Source organism: Hypomesus transpacificus, chromosome 24 (genome assembly GCF_021917145.1).
Source record: "Hypomesus transpacificus isolate Combined female chromosome 24, fHypTra1, whole genome shotgun sequence".
Classification (NCBI taxonomy): Eukaryota; Metazoa; Chordata; class Actinopteri; order Osmeriformes; family Osmeridae; genus Hypomesus; species Hypomesus transpacificus.
The window spans coordinates 4,553,060-4,572,286 of NC_061083.1; the positions used below are offsets into that span (position 1 = coordinate 4,553,060).

At 48.4% G+C, this 19,227-nt stretch overlaps 3 protein-coding genes across 4 annotated transcripts; all 3 read right to left on the reverse strand.

Moving 5' to 3' along the window:
* Positions 1-28: 28 nt before the first annotated feature.
* On the reverse strand, positions 29-4,435 carry LOC124486537 (acyl-CoA dehydrogenase family member 11-like). The gene is made up of 14 exons (XM_047048216.1): positions 4,390-4,435; positions 3,476-3,734; positions 3,128-3,351; positions 2,934-3,033; positions 2,719-2,836; positions 2,430-2,572; positions 2,121-2,273; positions 1,794-1,888; positions 1,440-1,680; positions 1,246-1,338; positions 963-1,070; positions 668-839; positions 498-564; positions 29-396 (listed from the first exon to the last, which is right to left on the reverse strand). The coding sequence occupies exons 2-14, from the start codon at positions 3,722-3,724 to the stop codon at positions 282-284; spliced, it is 1,878 nt and encodes a 625-aa protein (XP_046904172.1). The 5' UTR covers positions 3,725-3,734; positions 4,390-4,435; the 3' UTR covers positions 29-281.
* A 46-nt stretch (positions 4,436-4,481) lies between these two features.
* morc2 (MORC family CW-type zinc finger 2) lies at positions 4,482-15,920 on the reverse strand. Its single transcript, XM_047048215.1, is given in 28 exon segments — positions 4,482-5,558; positions 5,796-5,984; positions 6,211-6,304; positions 6,423-6,596; positions 6,681-6,819; positions 6,932-6,989; positions 7,883-8,134; positions 8,314-8,589; positions 8,693-8,779; positions 8,895-9,027; positions 9,250-9,355; positions 9,665-9,793; positions 9,878-10,032; positions 10,141-10,281; positions 10,461-10,546; positions 10,653-10,735; positions 10,830-10,909; positions 11,188-11,313; positions 11,493-11,604; positions 12,122-12,158; positions 12,160-12,282; positions 12,522-12,630; positions 12,734-12,824; positions 12,930-12,998; positions 13,151-13,185; positions 13,413-13,466; positions 14,675-14,782; positions 15,859-15,920. Coding segments are annotated over 27 exon segments (3,075 nt in total). The 5' UTR covers positions 14,743-14,782; positions 15,859-15,920; the 3' UTR covers positions 4,482-5,489.
* A 723-nt stretch (positions 15,921-16,643) lies between these two features.
* On the reverse strand, positions 16,644-19,201 carry zgc:158398 (uncharacterized protein LOC568894 homolog). Of its 2 annotated transcripts, XM_047048335.1 has the most exons (8): positions 19,070-19,189; positions 18,837-18,958; positions 18,425-18,613; positions 18,071-18,332; positions 17,730-17,838; positions 17,295-17,445; positions 17,044-17,178; positions 16,644-16,950 (listed from the first exon to the last, which is right to left on the reverse strand). In XM_047048335.1, exons 3-8 carry the CDS (start codon positions 18,578-18,580, stop codon positions 16,930-16,932), a joined length of 834 nt encoding a protein of 277 aa, XP_046904291.1. In that variant the 5' UTR covers positions 18,581-18,613; positions 18,837-18,958; positions 19,070-19,189; the 3' UTR covers positions 16,644-16,929. The 2 variants fall into 2 exon arrangements, with proteins under 2 accessions (XP_046904291.1, XP_046904292.1); XM_047048336.1 differs by having other exon boundaries at positions 18,837-19,201.
* Between the last annotated feature and the right edge of the window lie 26 nt (positions 19,202-19,227).

Genomic DNA, 19,227 nt, shown 5'->3' on the forward strand with positions numbered 1-19,227 from the left:
ACCTCTGGAGCTCATTTACGACACGGCTCAGATTAAATCTATATTTTATTTCACAGTTCATGGCATTGGAAAAGTAGTATTTATGGTATATTGGTCAATCCTGTCTCCAAAAGGAATATAATCATGAAAAATCACACATCCACAACTTTTCACCAAAGAGTAATTTCTGGTGGATCACATGAAGCGGTGGACTAAGGCTGACATAGAGCCATGTCATTACTCTTTAATATCCATTTTAAAGCAGCATCAAAACAGGATGTGATTGGCTCATTTGGAGGTACTCAGTCACTGATTGGTTCCCCGTAGACCAAAGCAGCATCAAGGGGCGGGGTCCTGGGTTCGTAACAACCTCTTTTCTCCTGGCTGACCACTGGACACAAGTCCTGCTCACACCACCTGAGACACACAGATGTTGTGATATGTAACGTATCCCCGCCAACATGTGACATATTATATGTGATATTACATGTACAGTGTCTGTGTGTGTGTGTACTAACCTGAGCGCTGCATAGGCATCAGTAGAACAAGCTTCCTCCCAGGAGGCATGGTCAATAAGCAGGGCACCTAAAACACACACACATTAATTCTAGTCTAGTCTCCACAGTTCAAGCTCATGATAAACACATCCGTGTGTGTGTGTGTGTGTGCTGTACGCCAGGCTACGTACCCATGTAGATGCGAGCCAGACTGTATGCCAAGTCTCTAGCTGCCAGCTGCAGGTAGCTGGGAGGCCTGTTGGCTGCTGCCTGTACAAAGACCCCCAGTCCAGAGAGGGCGCTGTCTACAGCCGTCACGGCCGGGGCCAGGGCAGGGACACCAGAGGCCGCCTCCAGCAGGGTCTGGGGGCCAGGGGGACAGAGGAGAGGATGGGGTGGGAGAGCATGTGAACACCCACTTGGTACACGGCAGTATGACATGGGAACAGTGTGGCTTGGCTGTCCGCCTCGTGCCCGGGCGCTGACCTTGGTGTGGGTGAAGTAGGCCTGGAGAACCTGCCCGGAGCTGCGAGCCACACAGCGCAGCACGTCCAGGGACAGCACGTTGGTCGTCCCCTCCCAGATGCTTAACACCTGGGGAGGTAGGGAGGGAAATAGAGGAGTTAGTGGAAGATAGAGAGAGATGAGAGGAAAACAGAAAGAGAGAGAGAGTTAGAGGGAGAGTGAGATACAACAGGTCCCGCTTGCCAATGAGACCTTATGAATCCAGGGCCCTCACACCTGTGCGTCCCTGAGTCAGGTGACCCACCTGTGCGTCCCTGAGTAGTCCTGGCAACCCGGTGTCTTCGATATAGCCCTGCCCCCCGAAACTCTCCAAACCCTCTGACACCACAGCAACCGCCTGAGGCCCAACACACAGTAAAACTGACAACATTCACAACAACCAATACACACCTCCGTCTACCTGGCATGTGTGTGTGGACGGGCCGTGAGGTGAACCACCTGTTTCCCAGTGTACAGTTTGGCCACGGGTGTGAGCAAGCGCAAGAGGTGGGCCTCCAGCTGGGAGGCGTGTCCAGTTTCCTCTCGGCCAATCAGGCGACACACGTCCATGACGAGCATGAAGGCCCCGCGAGTCTCCACCTCCAGCCTGGCCAGCGTCTGCATGTGGAGAGGGTGCTCCTTCAGGAGCTTCCCAAAGGCAGTGCGGCGGGTGGCGTAGTCACGAGACAGCTGGACCACCCTGTGACACACACACACACTATTCACAAAACATAACTAAGCACGTAAAACATTTGTTGGTTTTGAATCATCTTAAGAAGTCGGTTTAGGAGGAAGCAGGAAACAGGAAGTTACCTCCTCATGGCTCCCACTGCCGCCACACTGTTGTGGATCCGGGTCACTGTCAGCATGCTGGCGATGGAGGCCACGCCCCTACCGTCTTTTGACAACTGAACATTCCAACTGTGTTTAAATGCTGCTCAGTCCACAGATGAATCCCACTGTAGCGTGAATGCGACGACATGCAACGTATTCGAACAGCAGATGCTAAACAGAGCCATGTACAGAGTTGGGAGTTGTCAGTCGAATGCTCTACTAATGATCTACCACCCATCCTCCATATAAGCTCAAATGAACCCTAGTATTGGGGGGGTTAGGGGGGTCGTGGGGCGTTGCGCGTACCTTGTGTGCGGGCAGGCCGTCCAGCAGCAGCTCAGCTGTGGGCATCTGTCTGGTGCCCAGTTTGTCCTTCAGCCTTTGGACCTCGATGCCCCTCAGCAGGCCGTCCTGATCCCGGCTCACCTCCGCATAGAAGAGAGACAACCCTCTGGAGCCCTGGAGAGACGGGACGAGACACACACACAGGCTGGAGGTGTGTCGAGAGCTGGCAGTGAGGAGTGACTGAAACTTCTGTGTCCCGTGTGGAGAGGTGGAGTGAAGTAGAAGAGATACGAGGATTTCGAACGACGACCTGAGTGAAAGGTGCAGTACCTGTGTGGTGGATCCCCCTCCGTCCTGGACTCTGGCCAGGGTGAGGGTCATGTCCGCGTCGGTCGCGGACGTGAACCACTTGAAGCCGTGTAGCTTGTATGAGCCGTCTCCCTGCCGCACTGCCACCGTCTCAGTCCCACTTCCTGCACGTGCAGAGACAGAGACACTCAGAAAAATATGCAACCACCGACAAACGACAGGGTGTTTTTTTTAATCTTCATCCAATCAGAATCCACTGCTGGCCGTTCGCCGATGGCTACGGCCCATACTGAGACAGGGGGGGACTGACCCACGTCAGAACCTCCCCTTCGTTCAGTCATCCACTGGCCGGACGTCCAGAACCTGTCAGGGTCACGGCTGGTCAAGCGTCCGAAAGCCTCCTCCACCATCCAGGGCACTCCCAGAGACTACATGGGACATGTGAACACAAGGTCACACACATATAGAAGGATTTTGATGACAAACACAAAGTGGACTGCCGAGGGCCTGTTTCCTATGCTGCACCTGCATGACTTTGGCAGCTCCATCAGTCATGGCAAGAGGACAGGTGAAGAGGCCAGAGGAAGGGGAGTACATGTAGAGCTTACTCATCTGGTACACACGACTGAAACACAAACACAAACACACATATTTATACATGTTTTCAAGTTTGAGGGAATGTGGAAGCACAGTGAAAGATGACAGTTGGGCGGCCTAACCTCCACTCGCCATAGGTCCTCTCGTATCCAATAGCAACCATCCCCTCCTTTGCGGAAAGGTCCTTCATGCGTCCCCAGGCGGGAGAGGTCACGATGTGGTCGACACGGCGACCCCAGGGATCAAAGTGCACGAGCTTAGGAGGCGTGACCTCACACTCCCGACCCCACCCATCCACCTCCGTAGACAACTTCTCTCCAAACTGACACAGGTCTGACAACACAGTCTTTGAAAACACAGACAGATACTAGTGATAGCAATGTTTTGCACATGTGAAGACACAGCCATCACTGTTATCCTAGTGAAGCTAAGACAGCTCTGAACCTAACAGTCCTTGTAAGGATACTCACCTCATGAGAAACATGTCTCCTAAGGTAGCTTTTAAGCAGTGCATCTTCTAGGAAGGGGTTCTTCAGCGCTGGTCTGTCTTGGAAGAACGCTCCTATTCCGGCACGGGAGAAAGCCGGATGCCCCTCTGCGTTCCACTCGTTGTCCGCATGCTGAACCACGTTGTCAGGCCGGGTGGTGAGCCCGCGGAAGATCCGGTAACGGTTTCCCGTTACCTGACATTTGAGGAACAGCCGCCTCACTGACATCATTAGGAATTGGCTGAAATATAATGACTTAGGTTGCATTGACTTGCATGTGCAGATGATTGGCCAATTTTTATTATGCTTGGTGATATTAAACGTTTACATTTTAGTCCTAGTGCTGTTTATGTAGTGATCCTTGTACTGTGTTGTCCCTGTGTGGTGTCAGGTATGCTGTTTATGTCGTATTTATGATTGAATGTGTTTAATACCTTTCTACAAACAAATGCCCCCTAGTGGGATAAATAAAATGGACTTGATTTATTAGTGAAATATCCCTTTAATAATGCATTGATTGAAGGAGAGGTACGTGCTAGTTCCAATCTTTTTCAAATCGCCTCAACTTCGCGAAACTGTGTCAAGGGTCATCTGAGGCAAGCAATGCAATTGTCTTCTGTTCTTCTAGAATTACAATATTAACAGATCTATCTGCATAACATAAAACTAAGATCAAAACTGGCATTGTTATTTTCCGTATTTTGTTTTGTTAAAGAACCGCATTAACTAAACTTACACTGTAAATGAGTCATGCAAAGATACGTTTTTAGTTATCTTAAGTTAATGCATTCACTTAAGTATTTTAATTTCTAGAAATATGGCATTTCAAACTGACGCTCAAGCATTATTCCAATGGAAAAATGTAGTTTTGTTGACAATCTGCGTGGCTACCTTACCTCTTCAACCTCTTCCAAAAGCACTATAACTTATTTCAAAATAAAAGTCCTAGACTGGATCACGGAGTGCAACATCACGTGACAAAAACACATTTCAGTGGAATAGTTATGGAACCTTTTTTATTGTTGCTCCATTAGTAGATCAGTGAAAAATACTTTATTTTTCTTTAATGGTAATACAAAGGTCATTTTACGTGCACCTTTCAATAAAATGTTGCCATGACATGGTAAAAATATATTTTAGAAGAAACATGGGCACCGAATATAATATGAACACAGACCTTTGGGTAACGCAACTGAAATTATTATTCAAAAAACGATAAGAGATCAAAACAAACACAGAGAACAGTCAAGTCACAATAACAAGGGCGGTGTGGACATAACCATACTGATAAAACGCAGTAAGTAGTTACATTTCGTGAGTGCGATACCCAAGCAACACAATAGGTAGATAGACTACTCTGAGGAGAAAAAGGAGAGTCCTGGTGAGTGTTAGTACACGGACTGCTTCAGTAATTCTTTAAACACACACTCTGAAAATCATGACTAGGCAGTTTCTCTTATTCCAATCACGGGTCAACACAAGAATTCTTTCAGAGTCCTCAGACAGTTCTGAAGTTAAACAGACCCAGTAAAAGGCATCAGACCCACAGATTCAGGACAGATTTGACACGAACAAAGCCTACCATAGTATAATATAGATTTTACATAAAGTTGCTAGCTGATATACAAATGGACTAAAATGAAAACATGCCCTAGAACCCATCCAAACCCAGAGAGAACACGGACGAGCAGCTAAACAGAAACGATATAAGGTGAAAAATAACTGCCGTTTTATAAAAACAAACAGGAGTCTAATCAACAGAGGGGTTCGTTCCCCTGTGCTCAGGACGCGTGTGCTCGTGTACGCCACACCCCCCGCCCCGCGAACACAGAAGCGCGTTGGCATGGACTGACAAGGTAAAACCCCAAGCCCTCGATCGAACAGAGCGCTGGTGGTGAGAAGAGGGAGAGAGAGCAGAGCGCGTGTTCGTCCTGTCAGGAGTCCAGGAGCCTCTCTCTCCTCTCCAGCCTTTCCTCTTCTGGTCATCTTCTGTGGTTTAGTCTCCCTTGGTGAGCAGGTCTTCTATATAAGCGTCCAGTTCATCGTCTGTGTTTATGTCAATGTCCTGCAGGAGGGTCACATGTTAGTTACTGTGCGTGTGAGAGAGTGAGACTGTGTGTGTGTGTGATAGAGTGAGACAGTGTGTGTGTGAGAGAGTCTGAAGGGAGGGGGAGAGGGACAGAGCGACAGAGAGAAAGCAGTACTTGGCATCCCGTCTCCAAACCCGTTCAGTATAGCCCTACCCTGCGCACATTCCTTCAAAACATTCCCTGTGAACACAGCGAGCGTGAGCGGGGTTTACCTCCTGGACCTTCTGCAGCAGGGCCACGATGTTGGTCCGCAGCTTCTGCAGCTTCTCGTCCGCCTCCTTCAACTTGGTCTCGGCGCTGCTGCTCTTCTCCTCCACGGCCTTGGCCCTGGCGTCCGCACGGTTCTGGTACGAGTTACACAGCGCCTGCAGGCCCAGCTCGTACTGCTGGAAGTACTCCTTCTACAGAGGAGACACACACACACACACTCTCAGTACATAGATATATATAGATTTCACAAACTTTTCAAGGATTTTCAAGGCCCATGGGAACCCTAAATATGTCTGTGTATGAGACCATGAGATGTGCAGATGGTTTAATGTCTAAGGATCGCTGGGGTCTTCCTAGGTACAGATTAAGGGCAAAGGGGGGGGGGGGGGGGGGGGGGGGGTCAGGGGTCAGGCTCACCATGGGAAAGGCTACCAGCTCCTCGGCCGTCATGCTGTTGACATCGTCCTTAGGGATCCGGAAGTCAGGAGGGAAGAAATACCGCAGCAGTGTCCTGGAGAGGTACACACACACAGACAGACAGTAAGGTGAGACACTTGTATTCCCGTCACCCCCTGGCCCCCTCTCCCCTCTCTGGATGGTTCCAGAAAAGAGGAGCGTTCTCACGTTACCTCATCATGGTGACCAGGCTCTCGGTCACCTCTCGACTGGTTCCTGGTTGGGTGGTGTCTGGCTCCATGGGGGCGGGGCCTTTCTCTGGCTCCGCCCCCTGCTGTGTGTCTGGGGTCTGTGTGATTGGGGAAGGGGGCCTCATCAACCTCACATCCTCGCTGCCTTTAAACACCCTGCAACCACACACACGCCAATGTCAGCCAAAGACAAAATGGACAAAACACACAAATATTTACACACAGGAAGGGTGACCTCACCAGCGGTCTTTCGGCGTGGACCTGGGTACGTAGTCAAACTTCACCTTCCAGCGCACGCTCTGTTTGTTTGACTCCACGGCAACCACTTTCCCAGTGTACCATTCCTTGTTGACGCGAACTTCCACCAGCAGACCCTTGTCTAACCATAACACACACACACACACACACTGAGTGTTCCAGTCCATGGTCCACTGAGCAGATGGAGAGGAGAGTTCACCGGCAGTTCACCTGGAGTTCAGGTCGTGTCTCACCTTTCTGAGTGTTCTTCAAGTCCTTCTCAGGCTCGTTATCGTGGTCATCATCAGATACCTGCAGATGCGGCACAGATCAGACAGGGATCCCGCTCTCTAATAGAACCAGCACACAGAGAAAGAGAGAGAGCCCTGCTTCCCAAGACAAACACCCAATCAATGAAGACTTGAGAGCAGAGGAGAATAGAACCGGTTGGATTTCAAGAAGATGGAGGAGTAGTCTAGTAAGGATCGAGATAGGAAGACGGATATGAAGAGTTAGGAGGGAGAGATAGGACTGTTTTGATTGGGTTGGGAGGGAGAGATAGGACTGTTTTGATTGGGTTAGGAGGGAGAGATAGGACTGTTTTGATTGGGTTAGGAGGGAGAGATAGGACTTTTGATTGGGTTAGGAGGGAGAGATAGGACTATTCAGAGAGAGGTTTGTAATCTCTTGCTCTGTGTCGGTGACACCACCAGACGGATGATTAGGTCGGGGGGGGGGGGGGGGGGGGGGGGCAGTCACTAGTCAGTACCTTGGTTTTAGACCCGGCCTGCGCTGAGGGGATGGGTTTAGGGGTGGAGGCGGGTGTGGCTTTGCTGGCTGAGGGCGGGGGTGGCGGGGGGCGTCCGTGTTGCCGTGGCGATCACGCCTCCCTTTCCAGACTAGGGGGGAGGGGGGGGGGGGGGGTGAACATGGCAGAAGCTCTGACTGACAGCTCTGGTATCATCTTAGTCCTACCTGAGGGCATGTGACCAGGTGGGCCTGGCCTTCTCCCAGTGCTGCTGAGGCTGTGTGGTAACAGTGTACGGGAGTCCTTTGGTTCTCTGTCCTCCATTACAACCATTACCTGCCTGGCTCACTGCATCATGTAATACGCCTCTCACTGATGTAGGTTAGATTTGATCCTCACGTGTGTGTGTGTGACTATTTATGTGTATGTACATGTGTGTGTAAGTGCATGTTTGTACCTCGGTCACTTTGCCCCGCTTGGCAGGAGTGGCCTTTTCCACAGCTTTTCCTCGGCTCCCTGCGGCGGCGGCCATCTTGGATTTCCTGGGCAGAATTTCCTCCTCGCTCTCCTCTTCGCTGTCTTCCTCCTTCTCCTCCTCTTCCTCCTCCTGTTCTTCCTCGTCTTCATCCTCACTCTCATCTTCCTCCACCACTCTCTTGCGTGTGTTGCCCAGAGCGGAGGTTCTAGCTGGATATGACTTGGCTGGTGTCTGAGCGGAAACATACGCCATAAGATCATCAGATCAAACTTGGTTTTCTTGTCACAGAGAGCTTCCCTGATGCTCACAAATCAGCACCTACAACCAACTTAAACCCCTCAAGACAGCACTATCACTGCATTGACACTAACTGCTGTACTTAAGGAACACAAACACACACACACACACACCCGAGAGTTTCGGCTGGCTGGGGGAGTTTTAGCTGGTGCTTTGGCTGGGGCTTTAGGGGCGGGCTTTGCTACAGGGGGCGGGGTCTTAGCTGCAGCTCTGGCTCGGGATTGGTCGACTTTGGGTGCCGGAGGAGGAGGTGCGGTCGTTCGTGGCGACCGGGCCGAGACGGTGGGCGTCCGGGTGACCGGGGGCGGGATGCTGGGAGCGTTTTTGAGGTGGGCGGGGAGAGGAGGGGAGCGAGGCCGGGTAAGGACTCTCTCTGACGACCTGGTGGCCTGGGAGACAAAGACAGAACAGGACGTCAGTAGTGAGCAGGAAACCAATATTTCCAGAGTAAATAATCCCAGCACACAGTTAAGTGTGTGTGTGTGTGTGTACCTGAGGAGAGCCCTCAGAGGCAGGTCTCATGCTGACGTCCAGAGGCAGCTTCTTCAGGTCTGCGGACGATTTGATAGTGCTGGTTTTCTATCAGGCCCAGAACCCAAAACACACAACAGTGAGCAGACCCTCACACACAGAGCCCCCCCCCCCCGTCCTCCCTGCCCCCACGCTGAGTGTGTGTGAGAGTGTGTGTGTGTACCTGCAGGGCCTGCAGCTTCTCCTGCTGCAGTCTGATCTTCTCTGCCAGCTCCTTCTGTTTGTCCTCGGCCGTTTGAACCACCTTCCTGAGAGCTCCGCAGGGCAGGTTCTGCTTCTGCTCCGCTGCATCACACCTGCAGGCACGCCACAAGCCTGTGTGACTCACTGAGTGTACCTGTGTGTGTGTGTGTGTGTATTACGTGTGTGTGTGTGTGTGTGTATTACGTGTGTGTGTGTGTGTGTATTACGTGTGTGTGTGTATTACGTGTGTGTGTGTGTGTATTACGTGTGTGTGTGTGTGTGTATTACGTGTGTGTGTGTGTGTGTGTATTACGTGTGTGTGTGTGTGTGTGTACCTGTCCTGGGTGCTGTCTGGGTTCATCAGACAGACCCAGCTGTCGGGGTAGCGTCTGTCCACAGCGTCCATCTGGAACGGCAACGTCCTCCACTTTAAACACTTATCTAGACAACACACAAACACACGGGTCACACCCTCTCTCTCTCTCTCTGTGTGTGTGTGGCCACACGTGTATGCATTTTTGTTTGTCTGTGTGTGTGTATAACCACACTTGTTTCTTGGGGTGAATGTGGTTACACAGTGATAGGAATTTCTATGGCGAGTATGCCAATCTGAGTGTGTGTGTCTCACCACACTGTATGGTGTGTATGTGTGTGTCTCATCACACTGTATGGTGTGTATGTGTGTGTCTCATCACACTGTATGGTGTGTGTCTCATCACACTGTATGGTGTGTATGTGTGTGTGTCTCACCACACTGTATGGTGAGGGGAATCTCCATGGCGCGTCGTCTCTTGTAGCGCTGCTCTGAGGAGGGCGGAGCTGACCAGCTGGCTGACAGGTAGCCAAACTCATCCCAGAACTTCACAATGCCCTTCTGAGCTGCAACACACACACACACAGACTTGAACACACAGACCCACGGTGGCAGCATCAGAGGAACAGAGAGCTTGCGGCAAATCTCACCGATGTTGCTGTCCTTCCAGTACTGGGCGAGATGTTCTCCCATGGCTTTCAGAAGATGCCTGTATTCTTTAGCGTCCGCAAAGTCCTGCTTGTTGTGTGTGGGCTCCAGCACCACGTAGGGCACGTCCACCACGCCCACCACGCCCCCACACGCCCTGGAGAACACACACACGAGCGTGCCAGTTACACACACACGGACAGACAGAGCGGACTGAGAGCGTGTCGCTCCAGAAGGAGCGAGCGGGCGTGGTCGTCACACTCACATGCCGCCCTCCAGCTGGGGCCCCGTCTTCTCATACATCTTGATGAGGCGGGAGCAGTTGTACACGAACATGCCGTCCAGGTCCCGCTGGTCGATGTTCACGCCGAAGATGAAGTTCAGCTCCTTGGGCTCCTTCAACGCCCTGAGATGAGAGGGAGGGAGGATGAATGGTTATTATTCCGCCCAAATACAGACCGTTGACATTCTGTCGAGATGCCTTCATGATACAAGTGACTCATCCTGTCAAGTACAGTACAAATCAAAGTATTTGATCTATTTATTTTAACCCGAAGGACAAAAGCATCTGTAGTCCTGTCAGACCTTTGTTTGGACTCCAGGATCTTCTTCTTCATGTCTGCGTCACGGCGCAGCATCATGGCAGAGTCTTGGGTCTTCCTCAGAGAGGCCTGTGGCAGAGCGGGAGGTTAGAGGACTCACACTATAGAATAAAAAAAGCTAACAACTCTAACAACAAGCTAGGCCTTTATATTACAATGCAAGAGCGACGCTTACTCGTGCATCCTTGGACAGGTCACCTCCCAATTTGGCTTCGACTGCTAAACTCTGGCTCTCCGCTTCGCGAGCTTTCTCCTCCGCTGAAACACACACACACGCAGGGTCAACAATCGGCCCAGTGACCCAGAATCGGCCACAGGATGCTACAGGCTGAGTCCTTCCAGCTGGACTCACCGATCTTGGCAAGGTGGTCGGCTTTCTTCACTTCCTGCTCAGCGCGGGTTTTGAAGCGGGTCGACGTGTACTTGTACACCCTGAGAAGACTCTCGGTTAGTTCTGAAGCCATTCAAAAGACATCCACTTAGTATTGCTAGTTATGTACCTTTAGTATAGTTAGTCCTCATATTTACATTTTAGATTCCTATTTGTTTAATGTTTGCACCTTCCTGCCAAAGCAAATTCCTTGTCTGTGCAAACTTTCATGGCGAATAAAAACCCTGCCTTAAAAGGTTGTAGAAGAGGCTGAGGAGGAGAGTTTAGACGAGGAGGCCCAGTCGGGTCCGGGCTGTGGCCTCCGACCCGGCGCTGTTACCTTGGTTTGTACAGACAGCAGGACATCCTCTTGGTCCTCACTTTGTGTCCCTGGATGAAGATCCTCATACGAGGGTCGATGTACAGAATGGCGGCGTACGCTCGGAACGACCGCCGCTCCGGCTTCCTGCGGTGAGAGGAAGTGATGTCATCGACGGGGGGTATACGTCTCTGGCCGCATGTACAGTGAGTTGAGCTGGCGTGGTGAGGACGGGGGGCAGGATGCGGGATGGGGTGGGGGGGCAGGGTGGGGGGGCAGGATGTGGGGGCAGGATGTGGGGGCAGGATGGGGTGCAGGCTACTCACACGCCCTCTGAGAGAGTGCCTGCCATCAGGATGTCCTGGTGGTCCGTCTCCACGTCCAGCTCAGGCTCTCTGTTGTCCATCAGCTTCAAGTTGTATATGATCACCAGGGTCCCTGCACCGACACACACGCCACACTAGTTTAGCAGATCACAACGACATGGCCACACGCACACCTTGTTATTGAAGTTTGATATTTCACTGGGTGTAAAACTGCCGTTAGAGGCCTGTCTCAGTTCAACTCTGTTTACTAAGCATGAAGAATACTGCCTGAGGCCTTGAACGTTATCTCAACTCTGACGGCGAGCTGGAGGAGAAAAGGGGAGTATCTGTTCGTGTGCCAAGGATGCTGGTTGTCGTAGGCAACTATTTCTGAGCACATGGAGGGCTGAAAAGGTTTTTTTTTCTTTTTCTCAACAGTATTAATAAAGATCACCCTGTAACTATGACGTAACACTTTTGAAACCCTTGAGAAACACTTAGAAGTGTCTTTAGAGTGAAGTATTTGACATTGTATTACTTCTTAAGCCTTTATTTGCTGACCTGGGATACAAATACAATATTTACACGTGCTGTTTAATCGCTATGACAACCCACACATATACACAGTCATTGAACACCCGCACACTTACCACTGCTGCTCTCGATCTTGTTAAACTGCTCCATTAGTTTGTTGTTCGTTTTTAAAGGGGGAGTACTTATAGATGAGTCCCGTCTCCACGGTGAACTTCTCCATGTCGGCAGTGATCGGCCTCCTGGTCTTCAGGTCCCAGGTGGGCAGAGGGACGATCACCTGAAGAAGAAAAATTCAACCTTAGAATTTTTTGGGGGGATCCCCCCCCCCCCCCCCCCCCCCCCCCCCCCCCAAAAAAAAAGGTTGAACAAAAACAATTTGAACAAAAGTTTTGAAAAAAAGATTTTGTACTTGGTTACTTCCCATCTCTGGTCCCAACTCAAGTATACTTAGTCCATACACCTAAGCACTGAGGGGATAAAACCTAATAATAACGTATTTATTTGGCAAACACTCACTTCATCCAGCCCCTCCTCTTCAGGGATCGTTCTGGACAGGAACAGGCAGGAAATTGTGTCTTCCTTCTTGGTGAACAAAATGAAGTCCTTTCCGATTCTCATGGAGCCCCTGGATGGCAAACATTTAGGAAACACAGCAGTGACGACCACAGATCTGCTGACTGGACACGGCCTCACTGGCGTCTGTGATCAGGAGAAAAGGAAAGTCTTACGATTTGAGTCCGTTGCCGTACTGGCCGATGTGAGTGGACTCTGGAAAGCGTTTGCTGGACTTTCCAAACTGGATGACGTGAGTTGCCTCGTCTGAAAGCCAAGTGGAGGAGAAATGGAGGGAGGGAGGTTAGTCTGATGGACTGGCGTTCGACCTGTGTATCTTTGTCGTCTGATGACGGTAGCCATGTCACTCACTCGGGTCCATTCCAGTGCCATCGTCAAGGAAACAGAGCATGTAGCCTCCTCGCGTGTCGGCTTTTTTCTCTGACGGTCAGGAGGAAGCAGGAGAGGCATCAGAACAGGAGACGTAATCAAGGAGATGTTGGTGTGTGTTTTGGGAGTGTGTGTGTTTGCAGGGAGGAGTTGGTGTGTGTGTGTGTGTGTGTTGGGAGTTTGCGAGCGCAGGAGTCATGTACCTGTATAGATGTCAATTCGGGTGGCATTGGCATCTCTGTAAGACAAATAATTGACAGGTGGTCAGACCAATGAGAATTACCCTGACTTGAGGAATATTATCCTGACTTCATGACCTGTCCTTGTCTGAGTTTGTTTGTGTTCGAGACTCGGAAGCAGAAGACTGCAGTCATTCTCAAATTGCGCCTTTTTTCACACTGTAGATTCAAGGTGTTTTGTATCTGTCTAGCGTGCAGGAAACGACATTGTAGAAACCGCCTGTACCTGGAGTTGTCCACGAGCTCAGCCAGTGCTCCAAACAGGAACTCGTGTGTTGTCCTGGAGACAAACAACAACCGGTCTTTTAAAGGTCAACCTGGTTTGATGGGCATTGTGAGGTACATATGAGGGAAGCTGTGGAGATGAGCGACGTGCGAGTGCACATCACAACTTACAGAAGCAAACCAATCATGACCCTGACACAGGGACCTTCTCCGGTTCTGTATTAGGTAGCTAAAGTGACAGTTGAATATATTTGGCACTTAACGGGTTTGTTTTTATGGTCGTCTGTGTGGATTATCATTCTATCCACTGGTCCTGTGTGCTTCCTGTCACCTACTATTTCCTGTGACTACATACAGCCTTATCTTTGCTCCTGGACACGTCACTTCCTGTGTGCTCACCGCCTCTAACTTAATCTGGAACAAAAAGTCTCTCTTTATGTTGCTGGTTTGCACGGTGGGGGGGGGGGGGGGTGGGGGGGGGGGGGTGGCAACATTTAAAAACAGGAAATACAATTGGACTCAATGAGAGGTTTAGATCACTGGTGTTGGTCTTCATGTACAAGGTCTTGGCCAGTCTTATATCTAGCTAGCCCTGTTGTTTCAAATAGTCTTGCATAACAAGCACAATCCTTGCTTTGCTTTTAGTGTTCAGGGTGTCATTCAGCAACACATAGCTGTGCCCTGCTTCGTCAGCCTCACAGGAAGTGGGCTTGGTGGCATATTAGACCGATACCATTTAGCAGGCGGTCAATAGTAGTGCTGTGTTGAATGGAGAAAGAAAGGATAATGGACAACTGTTGAAGCCCAGCCTTCCCAGCCAATGATCTCTAGAGGCCCAGCCCTCCCAGCCAATGAAATCCAGTCCACTGCTATCCTTGATGTTGGTACCGCCTCCTCCATCAAACTGAGGCTTGCAAATTATTGATAGTGTTTGACATCTTCACCTTTTTTATTCTGTTCAGTGAATCTTTTCTTCCTTCATGCCACCAAATACGCCCTTCACCGCAGAGGGACGATGGCTACATTAAACCATTAAACATGACCTTAATCTGTGGTGCTTAAGTTATTCTAAAAGAAAATAGCTTCTATAAATAAAGTTAAAATAGCTGTGGATTTATGGAACGCAAACATGTAATTGTGAGATAAGTGACCAGCAGTGACCAGCATACAATACAATTCTTGCTGAGCTGGGTACTCTTGGTTCCTGATATTTTTGTAAATTGTTTCGTGTGCATGTTTGTTTATTTCTCAAATGATACTTACGAGTTGGTGTGAAGATACTCAAAGGTAAGCTGAGCTCTGTTCAGACTGCTGTAGTTGGAGAAGGCCATGACCTTTCACTTAAACTACTTCCTGGTCTTCTTGAAGGCCCTGGAAAGTAGGAACCATGATTTCTAAGTTTCCCCCATTATATTTTGGTTTAGTGTGAGCAAGTAACATTTGCATCCACCTTGTTAGAAAGTGTACCTCAGAGGTTTTAGTGTTTCAGAATACGTTATCTGAAAAAACACCCTCAAGTTCATTCATAAAACTGTTTTGGGCAAAATATAATTTGGTGTCTACTGGACCAACGATATCGTTGGTCCAGTAGACACCAAATTATATTTTTAGACAATAATTCTGTGGAATAAAACCATTTCGTTTAGTATTACGTTAGGCGGCCAGGTAGCCTTTATCCTTTTTTCAGAATGTCGTTTTATTGTTTCAGTTTTTTGGCAGTGTAATGTCAGACGTTTATGAAAATAGAGCGTTTCAAGCGCTGTTCAATACTTCCTGTGAGTCAAATTACGCTCTTAAATACTTTTACGTACTACTAGATGAGGGACGCAAAACGAACCCAGTCAAGAGGGATGAGTATCTTGACAATACGTTTCACCTGAGCATATCTGAACATTAAACTATTATGCTTTTTATCATCAGTGCCTTTTCTTTGCTCTCAGGACTAGGACCAGAAAACTCCCTCTGACCGCCCAGTAGAACTTGATAAACCCCTCTTTCCAAGCGGTTCTCCCAAAACTGATCAAACTCACGTGGGAGGCCTAGCTACTCGTTCTGAACGACATTGTTTGTCTGCCATGTATGTGGATCAGCCCACCAATGTATCCCATTATTCACGCCATTTTATTGCCAAAATAGCTGCTTAAGCGATACGATAAACTGTCAGTGTTGAAGGCTTTCAATGTAGTCATGCTTCGATAAATGGTGTAATGACCTCATTCTAGTTTTCCCCCACACCCACATTTTTTTTTATCATAGAATTCTGTGAAGCTGTTAAACGTTATAGCTAACACCTGCAAAGATCGCATGAGTATAGTCATCCAATTTGCAAACCGTTTTTCTGGGCAAGAAACTTCAGAATCACTCCAGGTCCGTGTGAAATATCCGTCAAAGAAATGAGAAGAAATTAGACATAGCTAGCTAGTTAGCTCTCCGTCGATAATACATACACTAACAGTTCCACGGTAGGCCGCAGTACAGACTAGAAACCTGTCTCAATCGCTCCTTCCAGTCCGGCTCTTCGAGCTTTGGACTGGCTACGAAAAGGGGTGGAACCAGACCAAAATCCGCCTCTTTCCAGTATTATCTGCCAATAAGAGACCTTCAAATGTGTACATATTCATCTGATTTGGTAATAGTTCTGTCACTCTAGACAAATAGGAAAAAGCAAGCACATAAATAACTACTTTCCAACTAATGTAGCGACATCCATTTTTTGTCCATAAATATTTTATATATGTTGCTAAACTTATTGAAGCAAGAAACGTCGTTTGTTACTTTAAGGGAGCACGTGAGTTGATGATGCTGTGTTAATGAAATGCCTACTGGGACAGTTGCTGGAGAGTTTGTATTAAAATGATATTCAGGATCACAGTGTGGCTGCACTGGAGGCTGCTTGAATCCAACCACCTGTAAGAGTTACTACCTAACTCTGACCCTTGAATTACAGTAATGCCAGGGGCTCAATAAAAGGATAAACTACAAGTTAGAGGAATGTAAAAGGAGAGCCTTGCATCAGTAATGCCAGGGGTGGAACTGAACAACACAAACTGCTTCGAGTTGACTGGAGGAATGAAACACATTTTAAGTGGTTTAAATGGGTGTTCTCTATTGCATTTATGAAAACATCCATTAGGCTAATTCTTACTGTCAAGGAATGATGAACACTGAGTCACAAGAATTTGCAAGGTTTAGTACACTATATGACATTTTCCAACAAAGAACTATGACAGCCTTTGAGCAAATAGATTTTTTATTTATTTAGCTGACAACTCTATTAGAGCTGTTTATTATTAGAGGTGGTCCTGAAGGTGGTATTTAAAGGGCAAACACTGACATACCTATTAAATTCATGATCAATCACAAGATTAGCAAGTAAGAAATTAGTTGGTCCATTGAATTATTGTCTTAAAAAAGGCAAAACTCCTCCTTAAAAGTCATTTTTGTCCGTCCTTTTTCTGTTCTCTCACTTTCCTGGTGCCGTGACCGATGATCTCTCCTTGGTTTTATGACGGTCGATATCAGGAGTCAATAAGGGGCTCCTATATATAAAAATGAAATATTATAATAACATTGTACTTCATCGGACGTGAGGTTCAAAGGACACAACATTCAGTCGGAAAGTAGAATGTTACCATCTGTAGGCCCAGGCCGTTGCCTTGGTGACGATGTGGGTGTGTGAAGCTGGCAGAGAGACAGAGCAGGACACACATTCCCAGCAGAACCACACTCACTTCCACCAGGTGCTGTACTGCAATGTCCTGTTGCTCCTGCAGAAGAAGAAGAAAAAAAAATGACAAATTTTAAATTACTCTCTGGCTTTCTGTGTGTAAAAAAAAAACTGCAATAACGCAGCATATTTAGGAGTTTATTTTGTTTCCTGCACCTGTGTCAACACAGCTGTGAGAGTGGGGTCGTGGGTGGACTTCAGGCTGTAACACAAACGCGAGGCCGTGGGTGACCGGCTACCTGTTTCCACGGTAACCACTTGGACAGGTGGGCTCATCTTTTCGTTGGTTGGACACTGAGGGGGAAGACTGGACACAACAACACAGATCAAGCCTAAAGGGAGTCAGGTGGCTGAGCAGTTAGAGCATCGGGCTAGTAATCTGAAGGTGGCCAGTTCGAATCCCGGCCGGTGCACATGACGTTGTGTACTTGGGCAAGGAACTTCACCCTAGTTACCTGGGGGAGAATGTCCCTGTACTTACTATAAGTCGCTCTGTATAAAACCGTCTACTAAATGTAAATGTGAACTGTCTCACACACACACAGTACAACATGCATCCGTCCTGTGAGAAGAAGGATGTGATAGACTCACGGGGCTGGAGGTAGAGTGTGTGCAGCTGCGCTGACAGTAAGGCAGGTGAAGGTGTTTTCCCCCGTAGGGAGAGGGAAAACTTGAAGAGCAACAATCACAGTTTCATCACCTGAAAAAGATAAAAACACAGCGTATCAATCAATCCCACCGCATGCATCTCACACATTGATCCAATGTACCCTTGATGACAATCAGCGACAAAATTAGACACAGGAGGCCACCGGCACAACCTTTGTGTACACAAGACAATCTTGATTAACGTGCTCAGAATAGAAACTTTCAACTTTCAACTGTTCCTGCTAAATGTGGGTTCTTATGTGATATGTGTGGGGGACACTAACCTGTCAAGCCCAGCTGACTGGCCGATAGACTGGTGTGCAGCTCCACAACCTTTGGGGTTTGGCCGTCAGGCTTGTGGACCAGAGCCAGTGGCACCAGAAGGGAGTACTGGGTCACAGGAGGTGGGGTCTGGGAAGGGCTCTCCAATGAGTTTCCACCTGTTTTCTGTCCAATCGGAGGACTAGAAACCTGTTCATCCGTGGTGCCATTGGTCACCTCACACAGCTGGTGAAGGGCGATGGAGGAAAGGAAGTTGTTCCAGTCCTGAAAGGAAATGAGCGATTTGCACAGGTTAAACATCAACAACAACACGTACTGTGTTATAGACGATGTATAAACTAGACACAACACCATACCTTTGTATCGGGATTGGGCAGGGTCTGTGTGTGGGCATAGGAGCTGATGCTGATGAAGGAGAGGGCAAGGATCAGCAGACACAAGAAGAACGTCACCGCAGGAGGATGTTGGGAAGCATAGTTTCTCAGGTTTGAAACTGGGTTCCAGGAACCCATCACATAAGGCACGCTATGGATACAACATGTGACCTGCAATGTGACAAGAAAAACGTTTGGAAAAAAGACACGTACACACAGCTTATGCAATGCATACTCAACACTCAACTCTAGTAAACATTATGCAGCTGGGCTTGGGCTGGGCTTGACAGGTTATCGCTTAAGAAAACGGATTCTAATCCGTTTCTGTTTTTTCTCATCCTGTCACCGGAAGACTGACAGTACGGAAGAAAACTATAGCCTAAAGTCAACTTACCTCGGTTTTAAAGGATGGCGTTACTTTCTGTGTTTCTAGAATCCAAGTTAATGATTGCCATGCTGCTGCAATGGCTCGCTATCACACTCACGCGAAGTCTTTCTGTCACAGTTGAAAGTACACTAGATAGCGAGAAAATATCAAGTCACCATCATCATAGCCATAATAAATTACAATGTCAGGTTACCACACTGATTTAGTTTAGCTAGAGTCCATTAACAGCTGAATTTTACCAAGCACTAAATTCTTTTTTACAACGTTGTTTGGACACAAAGAATTGTGAAAGAACTATTTCAAGATGAGTCACGTAAAAGGGCCAGCTGATGACGCGAAATGTCGGCGGAACAAAATTAATTTCCGATTGTTGGCCGGAATAGTGGAAAGTGAAGGA